This window comes from Alexandromys fortis, unplaced genomic scaffold (genome assembly GCF_014885135.2).
Source record: "Alexandromys fortis isolate MF-2015 unplaced genomic scaffold, M_Fortis_MF-2015_v1.1 scaffold_31, whole genome shotgun sequence".
NCBI classification, from domain to species: domain Eukaryota; kingdom Metazoa; phylum Chordata; class Mammalia; order Rodentia; family Cricetidae; genus Alexandromys; species Alexandromys fortis.
In genome coordinates, this window is record NW_026067974.1 from 9,740,587 (window position 1) to 9,763,462 (window position 22,876).

Sequence of the window (22,876 nt, forward strand, 5' to 3'; positions counted from 1 at the left end):
AGGTAAAGGAAAGAAGAAGAAAGAAAGTCCTTCCATAGTTATCCAGCTCTAAACAACCCTCTGTATCTCCTAAGTATCTTACTTTTAGTGTTATTTACTTATTGAAGGAGTTTTGCTATTCAGTCATGGCTGAACTCAGTGCTAAACACACCCCGTGGCACCACCACTAGCTGGGCATACCTTTTTAATTTTTTTTTAACTGTTTCTCCTTATCACTACTGAGGACTTTTTCTTGCGGGGATGGGTTTCAAGACAGGGTTTCTCTGTGTAGTCCAGGCTGTCTGGGAACTCGCTCTGTAGATCAGGCTGGCCTCAAACTCAGAGATCCATCTGCCTCCGCCTCCGGAGCATGGGGAGTAAACGCACACGCTGATGCCACCAGTACCCTGGCAAGTATATATGTTAATTCATCTGCGCATTTGTTTCTAGTTTGTCTCTGGTACATTGTGAACTCGGAGAGAGCTAGGACCATTCTATATCCTAGTTCAAAGTTTGCTCTGCTTGAGAGGTTGACCGACACACTGAGTGTTCTAAGACTCAAAAGAGGGCAACCTCGACACTCTGTAAACTACAAAGGCCTCTCAGTGGGTGTTCTGATTGCGGTGGCATTTGTATTCTGATGAAAGCAGGGGATACTGTTTTGCAGGAGAAAGATAAGTGGTTGGAGATTGGATAAAGTATTAAGCCTAGCAAAAGGAGCTTGCATTCCAGGTCAGATGGAGTTACATTATGAAACACTGCTTTAAAAAAAAAAGAAAAAAAAGGAGTTTGCAACCTAAATTCATGTTTTTAAACTGCTAGTGTGCGGGGCAGTGGGGGCGCATGCCTTTAATCCCAGCACTCAGGAGGTAGAGGCAGGAGGATCTCTGTGAGTTCGAGGCCAGCCTGGTCTACAGAACTAGTGTTACACAGAAGATACCCAGTCTCGGGAAAAAAATTGTTTTTAGTTCCTTTTTTTTTTTTAAAAAAAAAAACTATGCCTTTTTATTGGTTGAATTCAATATTACTTAGCAAAAATACACTACTTTTAAAAGTATAAACAAGTCTCAAAATGAAAAGTATGCAAGTTATGTAAAAAGAATTTTCTAAGCATTCACCACCAGAGGGGGTATAGCTCAGTGGTAGAGCATTTGACTGCAGATCAAGAGGTCCCCGGTTCAAATCCGGGTGCCCCCTTAAAGGTGATACATATTTTTCCCATATAATTCCATTGCAATACAAAAAATGTCGCCTACCCTTCAAAATTTCCCCATCAGAATGTTCCTGGCACTCCAGAATCGGGAATCCTCCTGCTCTTCTGACGTGGTGGGCTAGTGCTGGTCACATCTTTCTCTTCTTTTTTGGGGCCACAAGAGTGTTGAGGTGTGAAAGCAGTATTACTTTTACCTAGTTTATCTCCTGACCCAAAAGACAAAGGATGAATCCAGATGCAGAATGTTTATATATACTTGTTTAAGATGTGTTACAGCCAGGTGCGGCTGTAGGTGCCTGTTACTCCCAGCCCTTGGTGGCAGTCAGAGACAGGAGGATCAGATTTCAAGGGAGTATAAGATTAGCCAGGGCCTGTATATCAAAATGAAGGCCAGCCTGGGCTCCATGACACTCTGTAAGGAGAGGAGAAGAAAAGACATGATCAAAAGATATAAAAATGAAAACCTTATGTACTGAGAAGTTGAGGCCTGAAAAGTACAATTTGGAGCCCAGTGCCTGGGAAGCTGGGAAGCGAGAAGCACTAGCTAGGTATTTCTCGGCTTTGCCCTGCAGCTCTGTTCTATCCCCCTTCCTGTTCAGCCCAGCAGAGATCCGCGGTGGGAACTGGGAGGCAAAAAATGCACGAGAGTATTCCCCTGGGGTCCTGGGATGACACAACCAGATTCCGCGTTTAAAATACCACAGCCGCACCCTGACCCAGGCAGCACGCCTCTGCACGTCTCTTTTGCCTTTTTTTGGGCAAAACCTAGTCGAGGGGGCTGCCTTTGATCCCCTCTTCTCACCGAGATTTCTTCCAGCCCAGGTACCTTAAGCCAAACGCTCGGCGGATGAACACCTGTCCCCATTTTGAGGATTTGAAACCCGATGGCTTTGTAGGAACACTCCTGTGATCTTCAGAGTAGTCCTCGAGTCCCTGAGTGGCTCACCTGGAAAATCTGTCAAAGTTAACTGGCAAGGCCTCACCACTCCAGGTCTACACAATAGGAAACCGGGGATGTTTTAATGAGCCCTCCAGGTCATTCTGGAGCACGCCCGAGTTCGAAGACCACCGCATTAATTCATATTTCTTGGCTTTGGGATCCTACTCCTTGGCTCTGTAGAGAGCTGATGGGTGCGCATCTGCGGGTTTCACGTTCTGGAAGCGCTTTTACTCGGTCCACATCACCAAACAACAAGGAAGCTAGAGAAGAACATAGAATAATAAAGAGCACAGGATGAAAGAAACAGGAAAAAAAGCTTAGGTTGGAGAAGGGCTATGTCGGTGAGTTCCCCTCTTCTGACCTACCCCTTACCCTTACCCTCAGGGGACACAGAACGACAACCTGGGGAGTGACCTTGACTCCTGAACCCAAAGTGTGGAACCATCCAATCAAAACCCGCAAGGCTACCGTGGGTAGAAACTACCTCTCTGGCGCCAGTCAAATGAGGTCGAGCAACTTCTGTTCCTGACAGCTGAACATAAACACGCGGCATTCTTCTGCTGCGTACAAGGCAAAATGAAGGTTTTCTGCTTAGACTGTAAAATGAACAATAATTTAATCTCTTTTTCTTTACACATTTTAACCCAGGATTGAATCAAGATTACATTTGAAATGATAAATATTTTTGTTTGGCTATTAAAGTGAGGAAAAGACTCCGAGGGGGCACCCGGATTTGAACCAGGGACCTCTTGATCTGCAGTCAAATGCTCTACCACTGAGCTATACCCCCGCGCCACAACAGAGCTTGGAGCAAATTCCTTTCAGTAGTAAGATACGGTTGCCGTTGCTACACGGATATTACGAGGGTAAGGGAAAAGAATGAAAGAGCAAAGGGGTCAAGCTAAAAGTAGAGGATGCCTGGATCCTAGGAACCCCAGGAATGCTGCAGTTCAGAGGCGTAGCGAGCGTGAACACCCGGACGCACTGAGTCCAAAGGGAAAGGGGCAGGTACCAATGTAGGGGAAGACGTGGGCGGGAAGGGAACTAGCTGGGGCACGGGGCGGAGCAGGTGGGGTTCCCCGCAGGTTCATCCTGGGTACCCACTGGTATAAAGAAAGTCCCCGAATCTGGAGAATCCGTATCATCCCCACCCTTGTCGGGTGCGTGGGGTCGGCTCTCTCACGGGAGATCTGGCTTTGCCGCAGTGGCGTACGTGTCTTCAACGGGGGGAAGGGCCGTGGCCAGGGGTTGCCGTCAGTCGGGGAGCCTAGGGGCGCGGGAACCCAGGGACTTAGGGGCTTCAGCACCCACGTCCTGCAGCCCTCCCCGGAACCCGCCCCCACGCAGCCCCACGTCGCCCGGGGAGCGCGCCTCGTCGCGCGCGCCCCTTTCCGCGTCCGAGGCGCGTCCCCGCCCCAGCCAGTGCAGCCCCTCCTCCCCACCGTGTTTATTAGGGGAAGGAGGGCGGAGGCGGAGGCCAGTTCCCCAGTTCCAGTCGCCGTCGCCTGCACAGTTGCAGCCGCCGCCTCCCAACTGCTCGCCCAAGGAAAAGGGAACGCACGCGATCTCGGGCATCCCCGCCCCAGTCTTTCTCCGGAACCATGAACCCTAACTGCGCCCGGTGCGGCAAGATCGTGTATCCCACGGAGAAGGTGAACTGTCTGGATAAGGTGAGCTCCGGCACCCGGCGCCGCGGGCTAGGCAGTTCCAGTGCAGCTCTTAATCGGGGAAGGAAGGAGGGACGGGGTCCTTGTGGGCTCTTCCCTGTGATCCCCTGAGCAGGGAAAGAAGGCGGGAGGTGACTTGGGGTGCGGGCACAGACCCCAGTCTGGAACCCGGGAAATCCAAGCGAGGCGGTGGGCAGTCCACCGCTGGAGAAGGGTGGGTGGGCTCTGTGTATTGGGGCATCAGGGAACCCGGATCGTTGGGGTGTGTGCTGGAGGTTAGAGGTGCAGTCCCGCCCCTCCGGGGCCGGGAGTGAGAGAGGAGACGGCCGCTCCCTTTCCCCGCGGCGCCCAGCGCCAAGTAGGCGGAAGCGCGGGGCGCTGGGGTGGGTGGGGGGGAGGGGGCGGCGGGGGCGGGGCGGAGGCTGGGGCCAGCACAACCCTTCGGGCTTGGGCTTTGGTTGTCCGGCTTCCTGGCCTGAAAGCTGCGTCGGGTCCATCGGCCAACGAGTGCCAATTGTGGTGAAAAGGACTTAGGGGCAGGACTGGAATCTCATTTCGAGACCCCCCTCTTTTGAACGACCTACTGGACTGCCCCCCTTCCTGGTTCCGTGGTTGGGGAACCCGCAGACCTTCTTCATAGCTTTCCCAATCCCCAATTCAAATTGCAAGCCACTCTGGGTGCTGGGCAGCCCAGCAGGAGCTGGGCGGGGTTGGGTGCTGGGGTTGGGAGGGTTGGAGAGGACGCTTCTCCGAAATCTGAAATTGCGCTCAGCCAGGAGACCAGCTTGGAGAACAAAGAGCTAACTTTTCGGAGCTGGTTTCATCGATGGAGGGTGGGATTGGCTGACTTCTGGGGAAGCCAAGGAAAGGGGGATTTTTTTTTTAAGCGTGGGGAGAGGGTAACCTTCTGGAAATTAGCTGCCCCCTAGGGGCTCTTACACGTCCCCAGCCCAGGCTGGACTCGTTCATCTGGTTGCCATTACACTTTTGCAAGGGGGACTGAAGAATAGATCTGGGTGTTTCCGGTATAGTTTGAGGTAGGACCCTTCTGCCTAAGGCAACTTGTTCCTTCTCTGTGTATCCCTCTACAGGGACACCTCTGTGGTTTTGGCTCCTCATAGGTACATTGTATCTAGCTTCCCAGGCTGAATCGGAGTTTACCTATTCCCACCTTTATGTCTGAACAGGCGATAGGCCGGCGCCTGAAAGAGGGGATCTAGTTTTGTTGAAAATGGATACTTCATTGGATACTGTGTCTCTCCTCTCCGGGCTAAGATTAGTTCATTCTGAGGAACCTTTGACCCCCAAGTTCAGGTTAGGAGGTTGGGGGGGGGGGACGACGACTCGTTCTGAAACATTTGAACTTTTTTTCTGGAGGAAAGTGACATGGGGTTTGCAGACAGGAGGCTTGGAGGAGTTTATGGAAGGTGCCCACCTGCTCAGTCACTGTACTAGCCCCTGGAGGGTAGGGCTTGAGTTTGTTACTACTAGATTGAGACCCCCCCCTCCTCCCCCCAAAAAAACCCAAACCTCCAGAGATAAACTGTCCTTACATGAAGGTCTTTGCCGTTCCTGGTCAGGTATTTGACCCCTGCATTTGCAGTTCCCTAGGCCATCAAGAGGCCATGAACCATGGAAGGGATTGCTAGCCTGGGAAGTGGGGGACTTAGTCCTAGCTCCAGGTCTGTGCCCATGAGCTTTATGAATGGTTCCAGGCCTCCGTATTCCCTGTCACCAGATGTGTGTTGATGATGTCATTGCCTTGGAGGTGGGCAGTGCAGGGAGTGTGGTCAAGGCCTCTTTTCTGCCCAGTACTCCAGCCACACTCCTTGTAAAGACCTTCAGTGCTGTGTCACGTGGGAAAAAGGCAGGGATCCTATGTGTCCCAGCTAGAAGAGGATACTTAAGTTGGGGTTGCCCTGGGAAGTGGGAGTGGGTGATTCCTTCCAGATTTTAGAACTCCCCCTAGCGGAAGTGACCCCGGACAGGCATCTGCCTCTCCCCTAACCTTCCCCCCCACACACACACACTGGAAAATCCTGCTGTCCCTTCTCTCCCTTCCGTGCCCTCCAGGCAGTAAGAACAGATGGGAGGAGAGTGCTGAACTGAGTCCTTGGGTTTGGGGAAAGCTCAGTCCCACAGGCAGGGTCACCACTTAACTTCCCAAGGCTTCCTTTCTGCTCCACAGTGGGAGAGTCAGGTGGGCTGGTCTGATTTCCTGGAGCAGGGCTGTGTCCTTGATGGCAGTCTTTCTCTTCCCCCAGCCTTATCTTTCAAAGGCAGAAGTGGGTAAACTTTCTCACCAAGGAAAGCCACTCTGTCCCCAACCCGTAGTACCGGAGCAGAGATTGGATAGATAGGTAGTACCCGTGATGGTGTTTGAGGAAGGAGGGTGTCTGGGATTAGAGCAGGAAGGAGAGCCAGGGTGACCTCATTCATTTAGCAAATATTTATTGAACACCTACTTTGTATCCAGTGACCTACACTGTTGAGAATCTGCCACATCTTTCTCTCACTTTCTCTCTCCCTCCACTTCTGAAAACAAGCGGAGACAGGGGATAGGCCCACTGATGGCTGCTTTGGAATGGCCTAATAGAGAGGGCCTCCTGCTCTGAATGGCTGTCAGGCAAATGGGGGTGGGGTTCGAGGAAGGTAGTTCTGACAGATAAGCTCTGAGCCCTAGGAGCAAGTGTGTCCTGCCTTTTGACATTGGGGCAAGACAGTGTCATTACAAAGTTCTTGATAGAGAAATATACAATGAAGTTGCTCAAATTGCAAAAAAAAAATTCTCATACTATTTTAAGTAAGTTTGCCATTTTGTGTTGTGTCGTCACTTTCCTGATGACCTTCCCCACCCAGAGGGAGGAGGCTGATGGACAGTCAGTCTCCTTCCTTTTAGCTGAAGTTTTATCTTTTATTTTTTAACCCTCCTACCTCAGCTCCATAAATGATTACAGTCATGTGTTACTATGACTTGCAAAGTTTTTTTTTTTAAAGACGGGGGGGGGGGGTCTCATGTAGCCCAGGCTATCCTTGAACTCCCAAACCTCTTCTTGCCTCTACCTCCCAGGTGCTGGATGTCAGATGAGTTCTGCTACCACACACAGTTTTTGCAGTGCTGAGTTGTGAGTGCAGGATTTTATCTTTGAGGCCAGTAGTCTGGACTACATAGTGTATTCCTGGGCCAGCCAGAGCTACGCAGTGAAACCCTGTCTGGGGGGATGAGTGGTGGGCCTGGGACCCTGAGGGCTGTGGCTCAGGAAGCTTCAGGTTAACTAGAAACGAACTGTAGAAGTGCATTGGGTTTATAAGCTGGAGGCCGAGTTAGGCTGGAGGCCAGAGCCTGAGTGCTGCTGGTGTTGTGACCTTAAAGAAGCATCAACCCTAACTCTAGGCTACAGGAAGGGAGGAGTCTCATACTCCAGCCCTGAGTCACTGTCACCCTAGGGAGCAGGTGACAGGCTGCAGGTATAGGGACCTGAATGAAGCTCCTCTGCCCTCCTCTACAGCCTTGGAGCCACAGGGTCTGGCTCCAGAGAGTGGGATGCTTGTGGGGGCTTCTGTCCCCGCTGGCCTGCTTGTCTTTCTTTGGAATCGCTGTCCTACACAGCATTTCCGACAGGACGGGAAGGGAGGTTGTCCTGGCGCCTGGGGTCTGACTGAGCAGCATCACCTGTGACGAGGGACACCTTTGGAGAGCGATGTCCCCAGGTGTGGCACAGATCCCGGGAGCGCATGCGCAAAGCCTGTCCCAACCTTGCAAACGGTCACTCTGGCTGTGAACTAAGGCTCCTAGGCCCTCTTGGGATAGTACCATTTTCTTCTCTTAGCGTCCTTTCCCCATACCCGACAAGAGACGGGATGAAGTTTCTCTCATTCTGGAGTTGGTTCATAAGCATTATTGAATGAATGGCCATTTCCTGCTTCCCCAAAGCAGTGGCCTTTTGGTTCTCCTACAGTCCCTGGGGGAGATAATTGTTGTGTGTCCCTACTTTACTGATGTGGAGTTAGTTCTCCCTTGGTGAGTCACCCAGCAGATCCTCAAAAGAGTTTCTTTTACTCTTCTCCTGAGCAGCCCAACAAAGGACAGATAACCACTCTCCCTCGTTCCAGACTGATGTATCACATTGAGAACACTGGATCCCTTAGGATCTCTAGGGGTAAACCGCTAACGGGAGCAAACTCTTGGGGGCAGCCTGGAGTCTCCTGAGGGAACCCTAGGCCAGGTGTTGCTCTTCCTCCCAGGGCTTGGCTCTAGGGTGAGGGCCTGGCCATCTGCCAGAGATCTCTTTCCTGATCCAGAGTCTGACAGGAGGTGGCCTTGGAGGTCCCCAGCCCTAGGACAGTGTATTCCTGCCTGCTGTGTGAAAGTGGGTCATGGTCTGGATTCTGCAGAATGTTTTTCCTGGCAGGCCCCTGCGGGGGTGGGGGAGGCAGGGGCCCAGGCAGGGGCGTTGCAGGCAGAGGCGCAGACTGGCTGGTGACAGAGCTGGGGCAATCTGCCAATGCCTCCCAGTCAGGGGAATCTATGGGGGAAGGACCACCCTGTTGTGATTTTTCTGGGGGTTTTTATGTTGGGGTTCTGTGACACCAACCCCCAAACAGTAAAGATTCTGAAAGTTACCGAGGGTGGGGGTGGAGGCAGTGACTCTAGGGTGGACCCAGGTGGGGGGTGGGGCCAAGCTCAGACCAGCCTACCCTTTACTTCCAGACTTACAGCTGGCTTTCTTCCCTAAGAGTCGTTTCCTGTATCGCCTTGAAAATATTCACTGTTAGATTACCCCCCCCCTTTAGGTCCCCTTGATAGGAAAAATGTCCCAATAGAGGTCGATTGCCCCCAGAAATAGCCCTGGTGTCTGGTTGAAGTGTGCTGAGGTGTAGGGGCGGAGTCCCAGCAACTGAGCTTCCTTTCTTCTGGCCCCTCCTCCAAGAGTGTCTGAAACTCTCATAGTTTGGGAAACGTGTTCTAAAAAGGACTTTGCCGGAGTCCTTTGACAGATGCCTGGGAGTCAGACTTACCGTTGCTCAGGCACTTTCTGAGGTCTCCCTGGCCCCTCCCTGGCCTCTGGCTACTTCCTTTGGGGGTCGGGAGTGTCTCCATTGACTGCTGAGACAGGCAGATACAAGCAGCCAAAAGCCCAGCCAGCCTAGATTCTGGAATGGAGTCTCTCTGCGTGGTTCTCCCTTACCCCCAAACCACCCTGGATTAGTTTTACTGGCTCCGTTCTAGAACTCTGGGTCTACCGGGCTTGCTCCTCTGTCACAGGTACATGTGACATGGGAGCTCTAGTTGGGTTGTGTGAATGCCTCCAGTGTCCAGCACCTGCACGGAAGAAGGAGGTGCCAGGTGCTTAGCTGGGGGCAGGTGGTTTCTCATGAATCTTTAACAGCCCCGGGAGGACTGGCATTATTGTATTCTTCAGACAGGAAGTAGAATCCGACTCCCAGGTGCGGTGTGGACGGGGGTGAGGCCAAGGTCATCCAGCTCTCGGGGTGGGGTGGTGATGTGGACACACCTGGAGTCTAGCTGCAGGACTTGAAGACAAAGCTCTCTTCTGCCCCTGCAGGGTGTCTCCCACCCTTCTCCAGATGGGGGTGGGAGAGGCGGCACTGGACAGGATGTGGGTGTGGCTGCGGCACTTGGGGCTCCTCTAGTCGGGATCCTTTGGGAAGTGAGAGCCAGCTGAGCTGGAGCATCCTGGAGGGTAGCTCAAGAGGGTCAGCCGCTTAGATGGAGGCTAGGTGTGCCCTGGTCTGGGCTTTGTGCCACTGCCTGGGCTTTCTTCTCCAGGCTTGGTAACAGAGGACATGCTCCTTCCCAGTCTGCTGCTTAGCAACGGAGTGCCGCTTTGCATAATCAATGAGGCCCATCCGATTCTGGTCTGGTCTGGGGAAGTGGAGATGGTCTTTCTGGGGACTGCTATCTCCTTCATGACTGGGTTCCCCCCCCCCTTCCCGCCCCTTACTCTCGGATCTGATCTACTCGCTGTCCAGACAGCTACGTAATTGCCTGGTGGGACGTGATGGGGGGAGGAGAGTGTCAGCTGCCGGAGCCTGTGACCTGAAATGGCCCTGTTCACCAGGTGGTGTTTTTTTTATTTGTTTGTTTTTTGTTGTTGTTTTTTTTAAAGGCAGGGTTTCTTGGTGTAGCCCTGACTGTTCTGGAACTTTCCACTCTGTAGACCAGGCTGGCCTGGAATTCAGAGATCCTCTGCCTCTTGAGTCCCGGGGATTAAAGATGCGCACCACCACCCAGCTTCCCCAGGTGTTCCTACAGCCTTGGGCATGGGTCCTACCTGGGCGGAGAACTTGAGTGCCCGTGCCTAGGGAAGTGCTGCTGTCTAACAATCACATCTCCCTTCTGTTCCCGCCCAGTTCTGGCATAAAGCATGCTTTCACTGCGAGATCTGCAAGATGACCCTGAACATGAAGAACTACAAGGGCTACGAGAAGAAGCCCTACTGCAATGCGTGAGTTTCAGGGGGACGTAGGAGTTTTCCGGGCACATGACTTCCCTCCCAAGCTCTCCTTTCCCTTCTGATAGCTAAAGGTGACATTGTAGCACTTGCACACCCTACTTGATAGATTGTGATCACATTGTCCCTTCATAGCAGAATGTTTTGTCCCCATTTTACGGATAAGAAAACAGGCACGCTCGGGGCAGGAGGGGACTTTCCCAGGATCACCTGGCAAGGCTAACGTGAGGCTGGCTTGTAGACCGCCTCTGAGCTGTAAAGCCAGTGGGCTGCTTCCATTGTACCCTGTTGTGCAAAGGGGACGGCAGGGATTAAGAGGTCTGTCCTGTGCCTGTTGCATTGTATCCAGGCTTGGGAGTGTGAGTCTCCCCTTGGCTTTCTCTCATTGGGTGGTTCTTTTCTCTATTGTCCCTTCTAGAAGGTTCTATAGACCTCTTGCTTCTTTTCTTTGTTTTTGATTTTTTTTCCTTTTTTTTTCTTTTTTTTCTTTGTTTTTGAGAATGCAAAAACATAAAAGATTTGTTCATTGATTTTATGTATATGAATGTTTTATCTGCATATATGTATGATACCACTTGTGTGCCTGGTATCCATGGAGACCAGAAGAGGGCATTAGATCCTCTGGAACTGGAGTTATAGGTGGTTGTGAGCCTCTATGTGGGTGCTGCAAACTGAACCCAGGCCCTCTGCAAAAGCAGCCAGTGATCTTAAACACTGAGCCACTTCTTCAGTCCCCTTGTCGTAACTGAGACGGAGAAGGGTGTGGCCTGACATTGTCCTTTATTCTGAGAGTTGCTAGCTTGGGTTCTGTTCCTTATATAGAATCCTGTATTGTGGGCCAACTGGATGCAGGGCTTGGGGAGAGAGGCCACTGTCTCCCACCCTAGAGGGACACCATCCAGGAGGAGATAGGGTTGAAACTCCGTCTCTAAGGGGACTCATGAGTAGCAAACGCAACCTCGGTGTTAGGTCCAGAGCGGGTGCAGCAGCTGACCTCAGGCCGCTTGCAAGGGCTGGGCTTTGAGGTAGGTGGCAAGATCAGTAATCAATTAAGTTTCTGTACTCCTTTGTCTCATATATTCCAGGCTAGTCTAGACTAGTTACGTAGCTGAGGATAGATAACCTTAAACTCCTGTTCCCCACGCCTTCCCCTCCAGATGTGTGGGTTTCTAAACACGCTTCACCATGACCAGCTGGTCTCCTAATTGAATTCTCCTTAGCCAAAGTTTACCCAAAGGGAAACTGGAGATTTGTCTCTTTGAGGATAGACCATATGCCCCATCTTCTTGGCCCAAGGACCTTGGGGGCTTGAACACTCACCAGACACTTGTTGCCTGCCCTCTGCTGTATGCCAACCTGTCACAGGTGCTGGGAACCTGATTTCTGATAAAATCTCAAACTCAAGAGGCAGCGTGACAATTGTTCCTTCTAAAGGCCCAGGCCATGGTGGATTTGAGTAGAGGAAGGCCCACAGATTTTTTGGCCCCTTAGTTCTCTCCTGATTTCTTTGGCTCCTTGGCCTACCCAGCCCCCCAGCCCTCCCAGCCCCAAGGGAAATGGGACATTCTTTGAATTCTTAAGGGCTCACACAAACCCTGATTCTCTGCCACTTCCTCCCTCCTTTGGGGAGTGGGGTGGGGTTCAGAAAAACCAGGGCACTTAACTCTTTGGGTGCTGGACTGCTTCAGACTGGTCTGCCAGGCTCCTTTGCGGGCATCTTCTGGGCGGACCTCTACTTCCCAGAAGTCTGACTGAGCTTCTGTGAGCCCAGGCTGTAGCTGTCCGCTCTCTTCTCTAGAGAGTTTACTTGTTGCCCGGTGAGCTCTGGAGAGACAATGCTTTCTACCAGAATGTCTGTAGCCCTGGTACCAGAGTTCTAGCTTAGTCTTCTTGGGGGAGACGGGCAGCAAATCGGAGAGGAGGAGAGCCTGAAGCCTTTGGGGTTCTGGGAGAAGCAGGAGCTGAAGTCTTCCCTGCTTGGCCAGTCACCAGCCCTATCCCCTTCCTGACAATCAGCTAGGGAGCAGGTTGCTGTCTCCCCTAACTTCAGCCCTGTATAGGTGACCTTTGACCACTGGCCCAGTGGTGTTTGTTGGAAAGGACCTGCACTGAGTCTTGTGTGTTGGCATGCGTGCATGCTTGTGCATTGGCATGCCTGCATGTTTGTGTGTGTGCTGGCGTGCCTGCATGCTTGTTTGTGTGTTGGTGTGCCTGCATGCTTGTGTGTGTGCTGGCATGCGTGCAAGCTTGTGTGTGTGTTGGCATGCATGCATGCTTGTGTGTGTGTTGGCATGCATGCATGCTTGTGTGTGTTGGCATGCCTGCATGCTTGTGTGTGTGCTGGCATGCATGCATGCTTGTGTGTGTGCTGGCATGCCTGCATGCTTGTGTGTGTGCTGGCATGCCTGCATGCTTGTATGTGTGCTGGCATGTGTGCAAGCTTGTGTGTGTGCTGGCATGCTTGTGTCTCAGCTGTGCTGCACATCATCCCAGCTACATCAGCCTCTTGGCTGCTGCACCCTGCTGACTTTGTGTCTGTGGAGCTGTCTGCTGAGCTCCTTGTCCCTGGCCAAACACAGATAGGTGGCCCCTGCACCTGTCTGAACTAGGGCTTCCCCTGCCCTAGACCAGATTCCTGCTGTGTGCAAGGCCCTGGGTCAAATGGTCACTTTATTCTCTCCCATTTCCAGCTGACTCTGAGCCCATGTACATTTCAGGTTCCTGAATCTCAGGACTTCTGGGGACTAGTTCCCTCCTTCATGCTGCCGCCGGACTCCTTTCGGTCCTGGGTGTGTCCGTGGGCCCCAGGGTAGGCCTCCTGTTGCAGGGTGCTATTCCCCTCCACCGGACTAAGCCTGGCTAGGGTGGGGACACACAGGACCAGGTGACATCTCTTGGCACTTTGCCAAGGCTCTAGGCCACCCAGGGAGGGTGGGCTGAATCTGGTGTGCAGAGAATTTCTGTGTGCCTATTCCTGGCTAGTGTCAGCCTGGGGGCAGCTTAGGCTCCTGTGGAAGACGAGGAAATGAGGGAAGAAAGCCGCGTGTCCCTTCTGCCTTTCCAAAGTCTTAGAAAGTGACTGAACAGTGGAAAGGGCTCTATTTCTCTCCTTGCAGCGATGTGTTTGAGGCCGAGGCAAGGGCATGGACACAGGCTAGTGCTTGCAGCCAGCCTGCCTGGTGTGGTGAGCCACAGTCATGCAGTTACACACTGTCCTGGAGTGGCCCTGCACCCTCCGCTGGGCACCCTCTGGGCTCCCACTGAGATTCCTGCAAGTCAGCTCTTCACTGGGGGGTGGGGGTGGGGCACACTCCTGCCTGTACAGCAGCCCAAGGTGCCTGCTCACCTGTTCTTTCATAAAGCTTCCAGGTGGGTGGAGTGGGCCCGCTTTGTTGGCTAGAGAAATATTTATGCCCTGGATTATTTGCTTTGTAAACTGGATCATCATCATCATCATCATCGGAACCCTGGCTCCTGCAAACCTTTTTCCTCCCGCTGGTTCTATGCAAAGAAGCCACAGAGTGTGGAGGTCAGGGCTGGGGTTGGGGTGACAATGGGAACTAATTACTTTGGGGACCTGCAGGCCAGCTTGTAGGCTAGGAAAGGAAGTGAGACCTCTGTAGAACCTTTCCCCTCAGAGTGACCGCAGAAATCTGGGTTCCTGATTCAGTTTACCTGAACTGTGGGGTGAGGGGCTAAGTTGAGCAGAGTGGAGATGTCCTTCCAGCTGGGGACTGTGACTCTACCCGTTTCCAGGGTCGAAACTGGCAGTAGGATCCAGTCACTCTATACTAGCATCCGGATCCCAATCCCAGTGTCTGTGAAACAGTATCAGGTAGCCCAGGCTGGCTACCTGTGTAGCCAAGGATGACCTTGAACTGTGTGTGTGTGTGTGTGTGTGTGTGTGTGTGTGTGTTTTAAGGGGAGAGGTGCAGGTCTGAGTGCCGGCAATCACACGCCAGTGCACTCGGGTAGAGCTTGATGGGTGACGTGCAGGAGTGGGTTCTCTCTTTCCGCATGGGGTCCTATGCCTCGCTATGATGGCCCTGGTGGGGGGCATTGGTGGCATCTCAGGCTTGCCTACCTCCCCCAAATTCTCTGCTTCGTACTGGGAAAATTGAATCAAATGTGTTGGGGATCTGGGAGAAACAGGGGTGAGGGGTGTGTGTGGTATATTTGGGGGTGAAGGAGGCCGGCAGAAACAGGGAGACAGAGTGTCAAATGCAGCCATCAAGCCACACTCTCTGCCACACTTCCCCTCACGTAGACAGTCAGGGCCTTAATCATGGGGACCACTTTCTCTCCCAAAGCCCCATTTTTATTGATAAGGAATTTGAGGCCCAATATGTCCACGCCTTACTTAGCTTGGCACAGTTTTTTCTCTTTAAGAGAAAAGTATGGCCATTGTTTAAAGTTGTTAGTGAATGAAAAAAGCATGGAAAGGATGCGGGGTTTCACTCTGTCCGCCAAGCCTGAGCTCTCTCTCCAGGCTACCCTTCATCTTCTCGATTGCTCACTTGGACCCTCTGGCCAAACAATGCCTCCTTGTTTCTTTCCTACCCCTAACACTTCAGTCCTGTAGGCTGGGGTGTGGGGATGTGAGGGTTGGGGGGGTAGCTGGTAAGAATCAGGGCTAATGGAACCCGCCCTCTCTGCCTGCTTAGGGCAGTGTTCCCAGCAGGGGCTTTGGGAGGAGCCAGAGGCCGGATGTTAAGGCCTTTTTCTTCTCTCCTTCCTTTTGGTAAAAACCAAAGTTCCTTGTATTCTCCTGATGTATTTTTACTCCTCTCTTTGAACACAAAGCTGTGGTTTTTGAAGAGGTCCCAGCCTAGAAGGGATGATGCTCCCTGCAAAAATGGGGAGCTGGGCATTGAGAGTCTGTGGCCTATCCTTGTTCAGTCTCTGGGATACAACTCTTGCCCACGCTGTCCCACACACCCCCGTCATCTTGAGGTGTTTTCCTGCCGTGGAAGAGTGTCTTAGGTCCTCGTTGCCTGAGATGGAGGCCACTTCTGATGCCTTGGGTCGTTGTCCTCTCAAGGGTTTCAAAAGTCAGACTGGGAAATAGGCTGGGCCTGAAGGGTGAAACAGTGTTTGGCAGCCACCTTGCCTATGATAGCTTTCACAGAGCTCTGGGAGCTGGAGCCGGACCAGAACCATCTGCCCTAACAGGTCTGCATGCCCTCAGCTGGCCAGGCAGCTGTGGGGCAGAGGACAGTACGCCAAACAAAGTCTCTCTCCTCAACTCCAAGCCTCAGTTTGTATGCAAAGTTAGCATCCAGGTGATGCCTGCCCTTTCCAGCCTCGTTGGGTATTTGAGGAGGGTTGTGCACCTGACAGACTGTGGAGGAGCTGAGCCGTGAACTTGTGGCGGCTGTGTCTATGTCTCCCCATTCCCGCCCCCAAGCAGCTGCCCAGCTCCCTAACTACCTTCTGGATACCACAGGCTTTTTCCTGCTTTCATCTTCCTGGATGCCTTGTCCCTCCCAACCCAGCTTCCTGTCCTATTGGCCTCTCTATGTGTCCTTTCTCCCACCTCCCACCTCCGCCAGAGCTGTCATTGGCTCGCGAAGGCACCAGTCTCTGGGAATGATTGACAAGGGGCTAGCCCAGGAAGGGACAAAGCAGCTGTGCTCTACGGCCTCAGCTCTGCCTCTGTACCTTTACACTGCCTCTCATTTTGTTTCTGTTGTAGCCTGGAGATGTGGCTGGGGTGGGGGGTCTTGTGGTCTTCCACACTGGTGTGCTCCTGTCTCACCCCCACCCCCCTGAATCTGAAGGTGAAAGGTGACTTCATCCCGGGTCGGAGAAGGAGGAGAAAAGTAGAATCCTAGCCATGGTTTCTGGAGGGTCGTTTGGAGCCCTCTTCAAAGACCACCATGTTGGGGGAGGGGCTGCGCTGGGGCTCTGGTGTCCTGCATTCTAGAAACAAACCTGAGCACAGCTGTCTACAAGAAACCAGCCCAGGCCCCTTGGGCATCTTCTGGGTTGAGGATACTCTTGCTGTCTGTCTTCCCCTGCCCCCATACCCCATAGACCTCTCTCTCCCTCCTTCCTCTCTCCCTTTCTCTGCTCTCCTGCCTGGAGCTGAGGATGAGGTTGCCATGGGAACCTGAAGCACAGCAGCTAGCAGGAGAAGGGAAAGGCAGGGTTGTCTCACCCAGGGTTGGGGGCTGTGGGGAGGGGACTGGGCTAACCCATCAGGAGGAATGCAGTGGCATCCTTGTGGAGCCCTGGGGTTGGGTGTAGCCGCCCACTGTACTGTCTGGAGCTCCTTAATCCGCTAGCAGTGATACAGGATTAAAGTCCTTTCCTGTCCCTAGCACTCCGGAATCCACATGTAGCCCCCCCCCCCATTAATATTCCTGCTCTAGGGGGTGGCTACAAAGAGGTGCTGAAGTACCCCCAATCCCATCCAGAGCGAAGCATTTGGTGCTTGTTGGAGGGGCTCCTTGTATCTTCTGATGGGGTACAGGGTGTAGCAGAGGGACAGGGTGAGTGGAGGAGCCATGTGAACATGGAGGGTCCACAGCTGCCAGCTCCATGTCCAGAAAATGCTTTTCAGTTCAGAGGACACACCTATGTGTTAATCACTCCCAAGGAGGATGCTGTGTGTACAGGAAGCTGCAGAACTAGGGAGGGGGTGTGACTGTCTGCACGTGTCTGGTTATCCCTGGGCCGATAGAGATGGCTTTCTGCCTTAAGTCTGTGCATTTGGTCAAACAAGAACAACGCACAGGGTTGTGGGTGGGCTTCTGTGGCTGTGTGCTTGTTGGGTTCCTGCCTTCTCCTTCCAGGCCACCTCCACTCTGCCCCTCAGAAAGAGAATGCTAGCTGGTTCTCAGACTTGACCCTTCCCAGCTGGCCGGAGCTGCCTGGATCCTGGATCCCCTATTTCTGCTGTGTGCATCTCTACTGACAGATGCCCCGCTCACCCTGGTTTGTGTCCCGCTTCCCTTCAGCGTGGGCCCAGTTTGTGTGGCGGGTCCTTTCTGCAGTCTTACCTCCCAGGCGCTCAGGACCCAGACAGCTCGCTTCTGTTCACTTCTCGTCTCTAGGAATAGAATCCTGCTTGATCCTCCTGGCCCTGGGCAGGAGCAGGAATTTTTGGATGGCCTCCTGAGCTGTGGGTGGCCTGGCTGCAAGGCACTGGGCCAGACCTGGGGGTGGGACCTTGCCTTTGCCTGCCTTCATCCACAGCCATGCCAGCTGCCGGCTGCGGGCACCTGTGTTTGCTTTTCCCATCATCTCCCTCCTCTGGCTAACTGGGATGGATGGCCAGGACCCACATGGGCATCACCTAGGCCTAGGACAGTGACATCAGCAAGGGGGGTGAAGATGGTCACACAGAAACGGAGCCTGTCACTGTGTCCCTTCTAGACTGTGTCCCTTCTAGACACACCTTCTTTGGTTGTCCTCTATCCAGAGTGGCCCAGGGGCATGTCATATTTTGGTACAGGTGACTGGAGAACATGCTGGGTTTGGCTAAAGCATCCAGCATGCAGCAGTTCATGACCTGGGTTGCTGGTTTCACGGAGGATGGTAGTCAATAGACAAAATGGATTGGAGGATATCCGTAAGGACGAGAAGAGTTTATGACTTGGCTGTGAGCATGTCGGCCAGCCTGCATAGGTCATATCTAGAAAAAGGCCCCACTGGGCCGTCTGTCTCTTTCTTACCTGGTGCTTGGTTGCCTGTGAGTCAGGGGCTCTTTACTGGTCACTGCTGTGATACGTGCACTCACCCAGAGCTAAATACGTCCAAGTCAGACTTGTCAATACAGTTCTTGCTTGGAGCAGCCACCCACCGGTCCCTGAGATGGGTGAGGTCCATGTGGACCCTACCTATCACATTCCAGCACCAGACACAGATCATGGCCTGTCAGCACCTCACTGTGACACAGGAGGTTGTGGAGGAGTTCTCTAGTCCTGGCCCAGCTTCAACACCTGGCGTGACATTTGTTCTCTCAAGTATTTGTTGAGCTTCAACCGCTGTTCTGGAAAGCTTAGATCAATCAATAGACAAGTGATCAAAAACCCTTTCCTCCCTTCGTGGAGAACTGGAGGAGAGAGTGGCGGTGTGATGAACGCATGAACTCAGACTGCTGAGTGGCAAGCACCAGTACCACACTGTTACCTCTGTCAGTAAGGACATTTACCTTCAGGTCCTTGCAGGCTGGCTTCTGGGCCACCTCTAAGGGACCGTTTTCTCGGGGTCAGACTTCTGACCCATTTCTGTGTGTTTAGGCTGTACTGTTCAGCCTCTCTAGCCTCTGCTCTGTCTGTCAGAGGACGGTGACAGCAGTTCATGAAGTAACAGCGAGTTTGATAAACTAACTCACATAAGCCCCGAGCGCAGGACAATATTAACAGCTGTTACCTGTCACTGGAGTGTGACTAGCCACAAGCTGATCTTCCCAGCTACCCTGTGATTTGGACGCTATCAGCCCCTTGAAATACCATGTTGGACACGTATTCTCTCTCTCTCTCTGTCTCTCGTTTTCCAGACAGGGTCTCTGTGTAGCCCTGGCTGTCCTGTAACTCACTCTGTTTATCAGGCTGGCCTCGAACTCACAGAGATCCTCCTGCCTCTGCCTCCTGAGTGCTGGGACTAAAAGCGTGTCTCCACTGCCTGGCACACCAGTTTAGACTTCTAGCTTGGTCTCCACCGCTAGTGTCAGTCCTGATCCTGTGCCCATCTGCACAGCTGACTAGGCTCCTCCTGGGTGACCTCTCCCTGGGATCCTCTATGGGAGACTCCAAGGCATGGATTACCTGAAACAAGGGTAATCAGAAACCCTTAGAAGCCTTCCTGTGGCCCTGGACAGTTCAGTCTGCCAGTGGGTCACTCGGGCCTGCTGTGTCTTGCCCCCTCAGCTAGCCTAGGCCGTGTCTGGGAAGTTCCTGACTCCCTTCAGCGGGCAGCGGTTGTCCAGGGATCGGAAAACCCAGAGTGATGTCCGATCTTCTTTTTTGTCCGGCAGACACTACCCCAAGCAGTCCTTCACCATGGTGGCTGACACTCCGGAAAACCTCCGCCTCAAGCAACAGAGTGAGCTGCAGAGTCAGGTGAGGGGCGGGCACTCTGTGGCTGGGGGAAGGGGAGGGCCTGTGTAACCGGATTGGGCAAGGGCTCCTGTGGTCTCTGTGAGGCCTGAGATGCTGAAATCCTGGGCCCTGCTGTCTCCCCACCCCCACCTTTCCTCAGTTACTTCACACTTCCTGACTTCTGTGGGGCGGGGGGTGGGGGGGGTGGGGGTGGGGAGGGATGGATACTGTCTACCTACCTGAAGTTGGTTGGAGAAATGTGGGCATCTGTTTGACTTTGCTAGGGTTCCTACAGCCCGCCTTATCCAGGAAGCTGTCCTCTGCCTGCCTCTCCGTTCACACCTGGCACAGAAGGGCTTGGAGCCAACCAGAAACTTGCCAGTGTGGGTTACACAGCCTGTCCTCTGTAACCAGATGTCTGGATGCCTTTTGCATCCCTAGGAGAGAGGACAGTGTGAGGAGGCCCGTGTTCTTTAGCCTGGCTTTCCTGAGCGGCACAGGCTCCTACAGTATGGAAGGGGACATCGTCTTCCCTGGCTCAGAAAAGGTTCTGTTCTTTAGGGTTACTGAGCTACAGTGAGCTGGGTGGCCTGGAGCCCTGAGACCTTATTAACAAACCCTGCCTGGAACCAGCCTTCTCCGCCTCAGCAAGGATTAAAAGATTAAATGAGAATACAAGTAGGGGAATTTGCTGGGTTGGCAAGGTGCCCAGGGTGGTGCCAACTGGGCCACAAGGACTCACTCCTCATCCATGAGAATTGAGGTGGCGTCCTTCGCAGGACTGTTTTTGGTGGTTCTTTTGTTCTGGTTGTTGTTTTGAGATGATTATGTCACGTAGCCCTTTTAAAAAAATTGCCTTTGGCGGGGGGTGGGGGGGTCGGGGGTGGGGTGGAAAGACAGCTCAGAAGCCATGTCATTACAACCTGTGTAACTCCAGCTCTTGGGGATCCAAAGCCTCTGGCCTCCACAGATATCTGTATTCACATCCAGATAGCCCCATGGAGACATATACACCTACATATAATTGAATGTGAAGAAGAAGAAGAAGAAGGAAAGAAAAAAAGAAAGAAATCTAGCTGGGCAGTGGTGGCGCATGCCTTTAATCCCAGCACTTGGGAGGCAGAGGCAGGCAGATCTCCATGAGTTTGAGGCCAGCCTGGTCTACAAGAGCTAGTTCCAGGACAGGCTCCAAAGCTACAGAGAAACCTGGCTTAAAAAAACCAAGGCAGAGGCAGGCGAATCTCTATGAGTTCCAGGACAGCCAGGGCTACACAGAGAAACCCTGTCTTGAGAAAAAAAAAAAAAAAAAAAAAACAAAACCAAAAACAAAAAATCGTAGAGGGGCTGGAGAGATGGTTCAGTGGTTAAGAGCACTGGTTGTTCTTTCAAAAGACCTGGGTTCAATTCCCAGCACCTGTGGTAGCTTACAACTGTCTGTAACTCCAGTTCCAGGGGATCTGACACCCATGGCAAAACACCAACGCACTTAACAGTCTTAGGAGGGGGAAAAAAGAGTGACCTTGAACTTCTTATCCTCCTGTCTCCATCTCCCAAGTTCTGGGATTGTAGGTTGTAGCACATCTGCGGCTTTGTTTTCCATCCACTACACGAAGGGAACAGTCTCCTCCTTCTTAAAAGACACACAGCAGTCTCTACTGCTGCTGAGAACTTGTGAAACCTAACAAGTGTAGTTGCTTCTCCTTTCTTGTCCTTGGTGCAGCTCCAGGGGTAGGTGGAAGGTAGCTCCCTTCCTGTGCCTGCTTGGAAAGTGAGTCTCCAAAGAGTCCCAGGCCACACTGAGCCAGGTTGTAGGGTCTGGGCTCTGGTCTTTTCCTGCATGCACACAGGTGTGGCGCCTTGAGTGTGTGAGCCCTCCAGGGTGTTCCACAGGACAGGCAGCATCTTGTCCCCAGCAGTTCCAGGGGAAGTGACAGAGCATAGACTCCAGCTGCCTCCAGTAGGCAAAGAGAGGGGTCAGAGGGCCAGGTGCCTGGGTCAGGCAAGAGACCTTTCTTTTCCTTTCTACATCCTGCTCCAAGGAGCGATTCAGCACCCTTGCCCTTGTGAGCCCAAGCTCACCCTCAGCCCTTTTTTCTTCTGGAATTTGACCCCTATGGGGTGGGGCCGATATCAGGAACCAGCCAGCCCTGCCCTTTAACCACCCCTGCTTTTCTACGTAAGCACCAGGGCTGGGGTTGCTGTTGGGAGGGCTGTTCTGCTCCCCAAACACAGATCTGGACGCTCTAGACTATATCAGGGGCCTGGTGTAGACTCCTGCGGGTAAGAGAAACAGCGTCATTCTTTTAGGTTCTTGGTAAGGGACAGGCCTGCACACACACACACACACACACACACACACACACAATCTGTGTGCATCAGTCTTCACAAACATGCATGATGTCAAAAAGGGAAAATTTCTCCTTTTGAGGGGCTCCCTCTCTGGTTGTTGGTGTTTTGTTTTGTTTTTCCGACACAAGGTTTCTCTAGCTTTGAAGCCTGTCCTGACACTAACTCTGTAGATCAGGCTGCTTGAACTCACAGAGATCCGCCTGCCTCTGCCTCCCCTAGTGCTGAGATTAAAGGCATGCGCCACCACTGACCAGCTGACTGTTGAGGGTTTTTTTTTTTTTTGAGCCAGGGTCTCATTTTCTCCTTGACTGGTCTGAAATTCCCTATGTAGTTCATGCTGGAATTCTGCCTCAGCCTCCTGGGTGCTGAGATTTTAGGTGTGAGCCACCATTCCTAGCCTAAGAAGGGATTGTCTCTATTATAAAGAAGGGGGCTACTGAGGTTTGGGAGGTCATACTGATGCATCTTTGTTATCCAGTCACGGCCCCTGCTCCCTCTCTGCCTACTGGGGAATCTAATGGCTTGTCTCTCAACACCACTTGACCAGGGAGGGGCCCAAGGCAGGCAGATTTTGTGCTTAGCTGGTCGGGCCTCAGAGTGTACTGCTGCTGGAACTGTTCTATAGTTCACCCAGGCTAGCCTCAAACCCCGTTAATCCTTCGAGCTTAGCCTCCTGAAGGTTATGTGCCAACATGCCCAGACTAGGGCACTCTGGAAGCTTGCTCTGCTGGGCTGCTGACTAGGTGGGAGCTGGGTAGAGCTTTGGGATGGTGCCACACTGGAGGATCCGCAGCAGTCAACAGAGTGGGAGGCGAGGGCGTTGACCTCTCCACTGGGGGCACAGCTCTATTCCTGGACCCGGGGACCTGGAGGAGGATGCGCAAAGCCAAGAGCCTGGTCCCTTTTGCAGCGTGTGTCTCTCCCACCTCCTACCATCTGTGCAGTCTGAGGCTTTTTTTTCCTTTTCCCCTCATAGTTTTTTTTTTTCCCACCTCTGTTAGTGGTGAAATGGGGACAACAGAGACCCATTTGCCGAGACACTGGGGGTGGGGCCTCCTGTGAGGCTTGGAAGGACAGGCCTGCCTGGCTGGCTTGGCTGGCCTGGCTATAGGACTGTGGCTTCTGGGGGGTAGGGCTCCTGAGAGCTTTGTGTGGCTGGAAGAAAAGTGGGAGCCTTCTGTCCCTGTGCTGCCCCACCCCAGCAG

At 52.8% G+C, this 22,876-nt stretch overlaps 1 protein-coding gene and 2 non-coding genes across 4 annotated transcripts in view; 2 read left to right on the top strand and 1 right to left on the bottom strand.

Annotated features, from left to right (window-relative positions):
• Positions 1–1,104: 1,104 nt before the first annotated feature.
• On the top strand, positions 1,105–1,176 carry Trnac-gca (transfer RNA cysteine (anticodon GCA)). The gene has a single exon. It is a non-coding gene; the product is annotated as a tRNA-Cys (tRNA).
• A 1,674-nt stretch (positions 1,177–2,850) lies between these two features.
• On the bottom strand, positions 2,851–2,922 carry Trnac-gca (transfer RNA cysteine (anticodon GCA)). The gene has a single exon. It is a non-coding gene; the product is annotated as a tRNA-Cys (tRNA).
• A 670-nt stretch (positions 2,923–3,592) lies between these two features.
• The window catches only part of Lasp1 (LIM and SH3 protein 1), a 39,462-nt gene continuing 20,178 nt past the window's right edge, over positions 3,593–22,876 (top strand). Inside the window, exons 1-3 of one of the 2 annotated variants that reach the window (XM_050156700.1) lie at positions 3,593–3,802; positions 10,175–10,269; positions 19,259–19,343. In XM_050156700.1, the coding sequence (XP_050012657.1) occupies positions 3,734–3,802; positions 10,175–10,269; positions 19,259–19,343 (249 nt within the window). In that variant the 5' untranslated portion in view covers positions 3,593–3,733. Of the gene's footprint in view, positions 3,803–10,174; positions 10,270–19,258; positions 19,344–22,876 lie in introns of those variants that run through there. The other variant, XM_050156702.1, reaches the window with a different exon arrangement.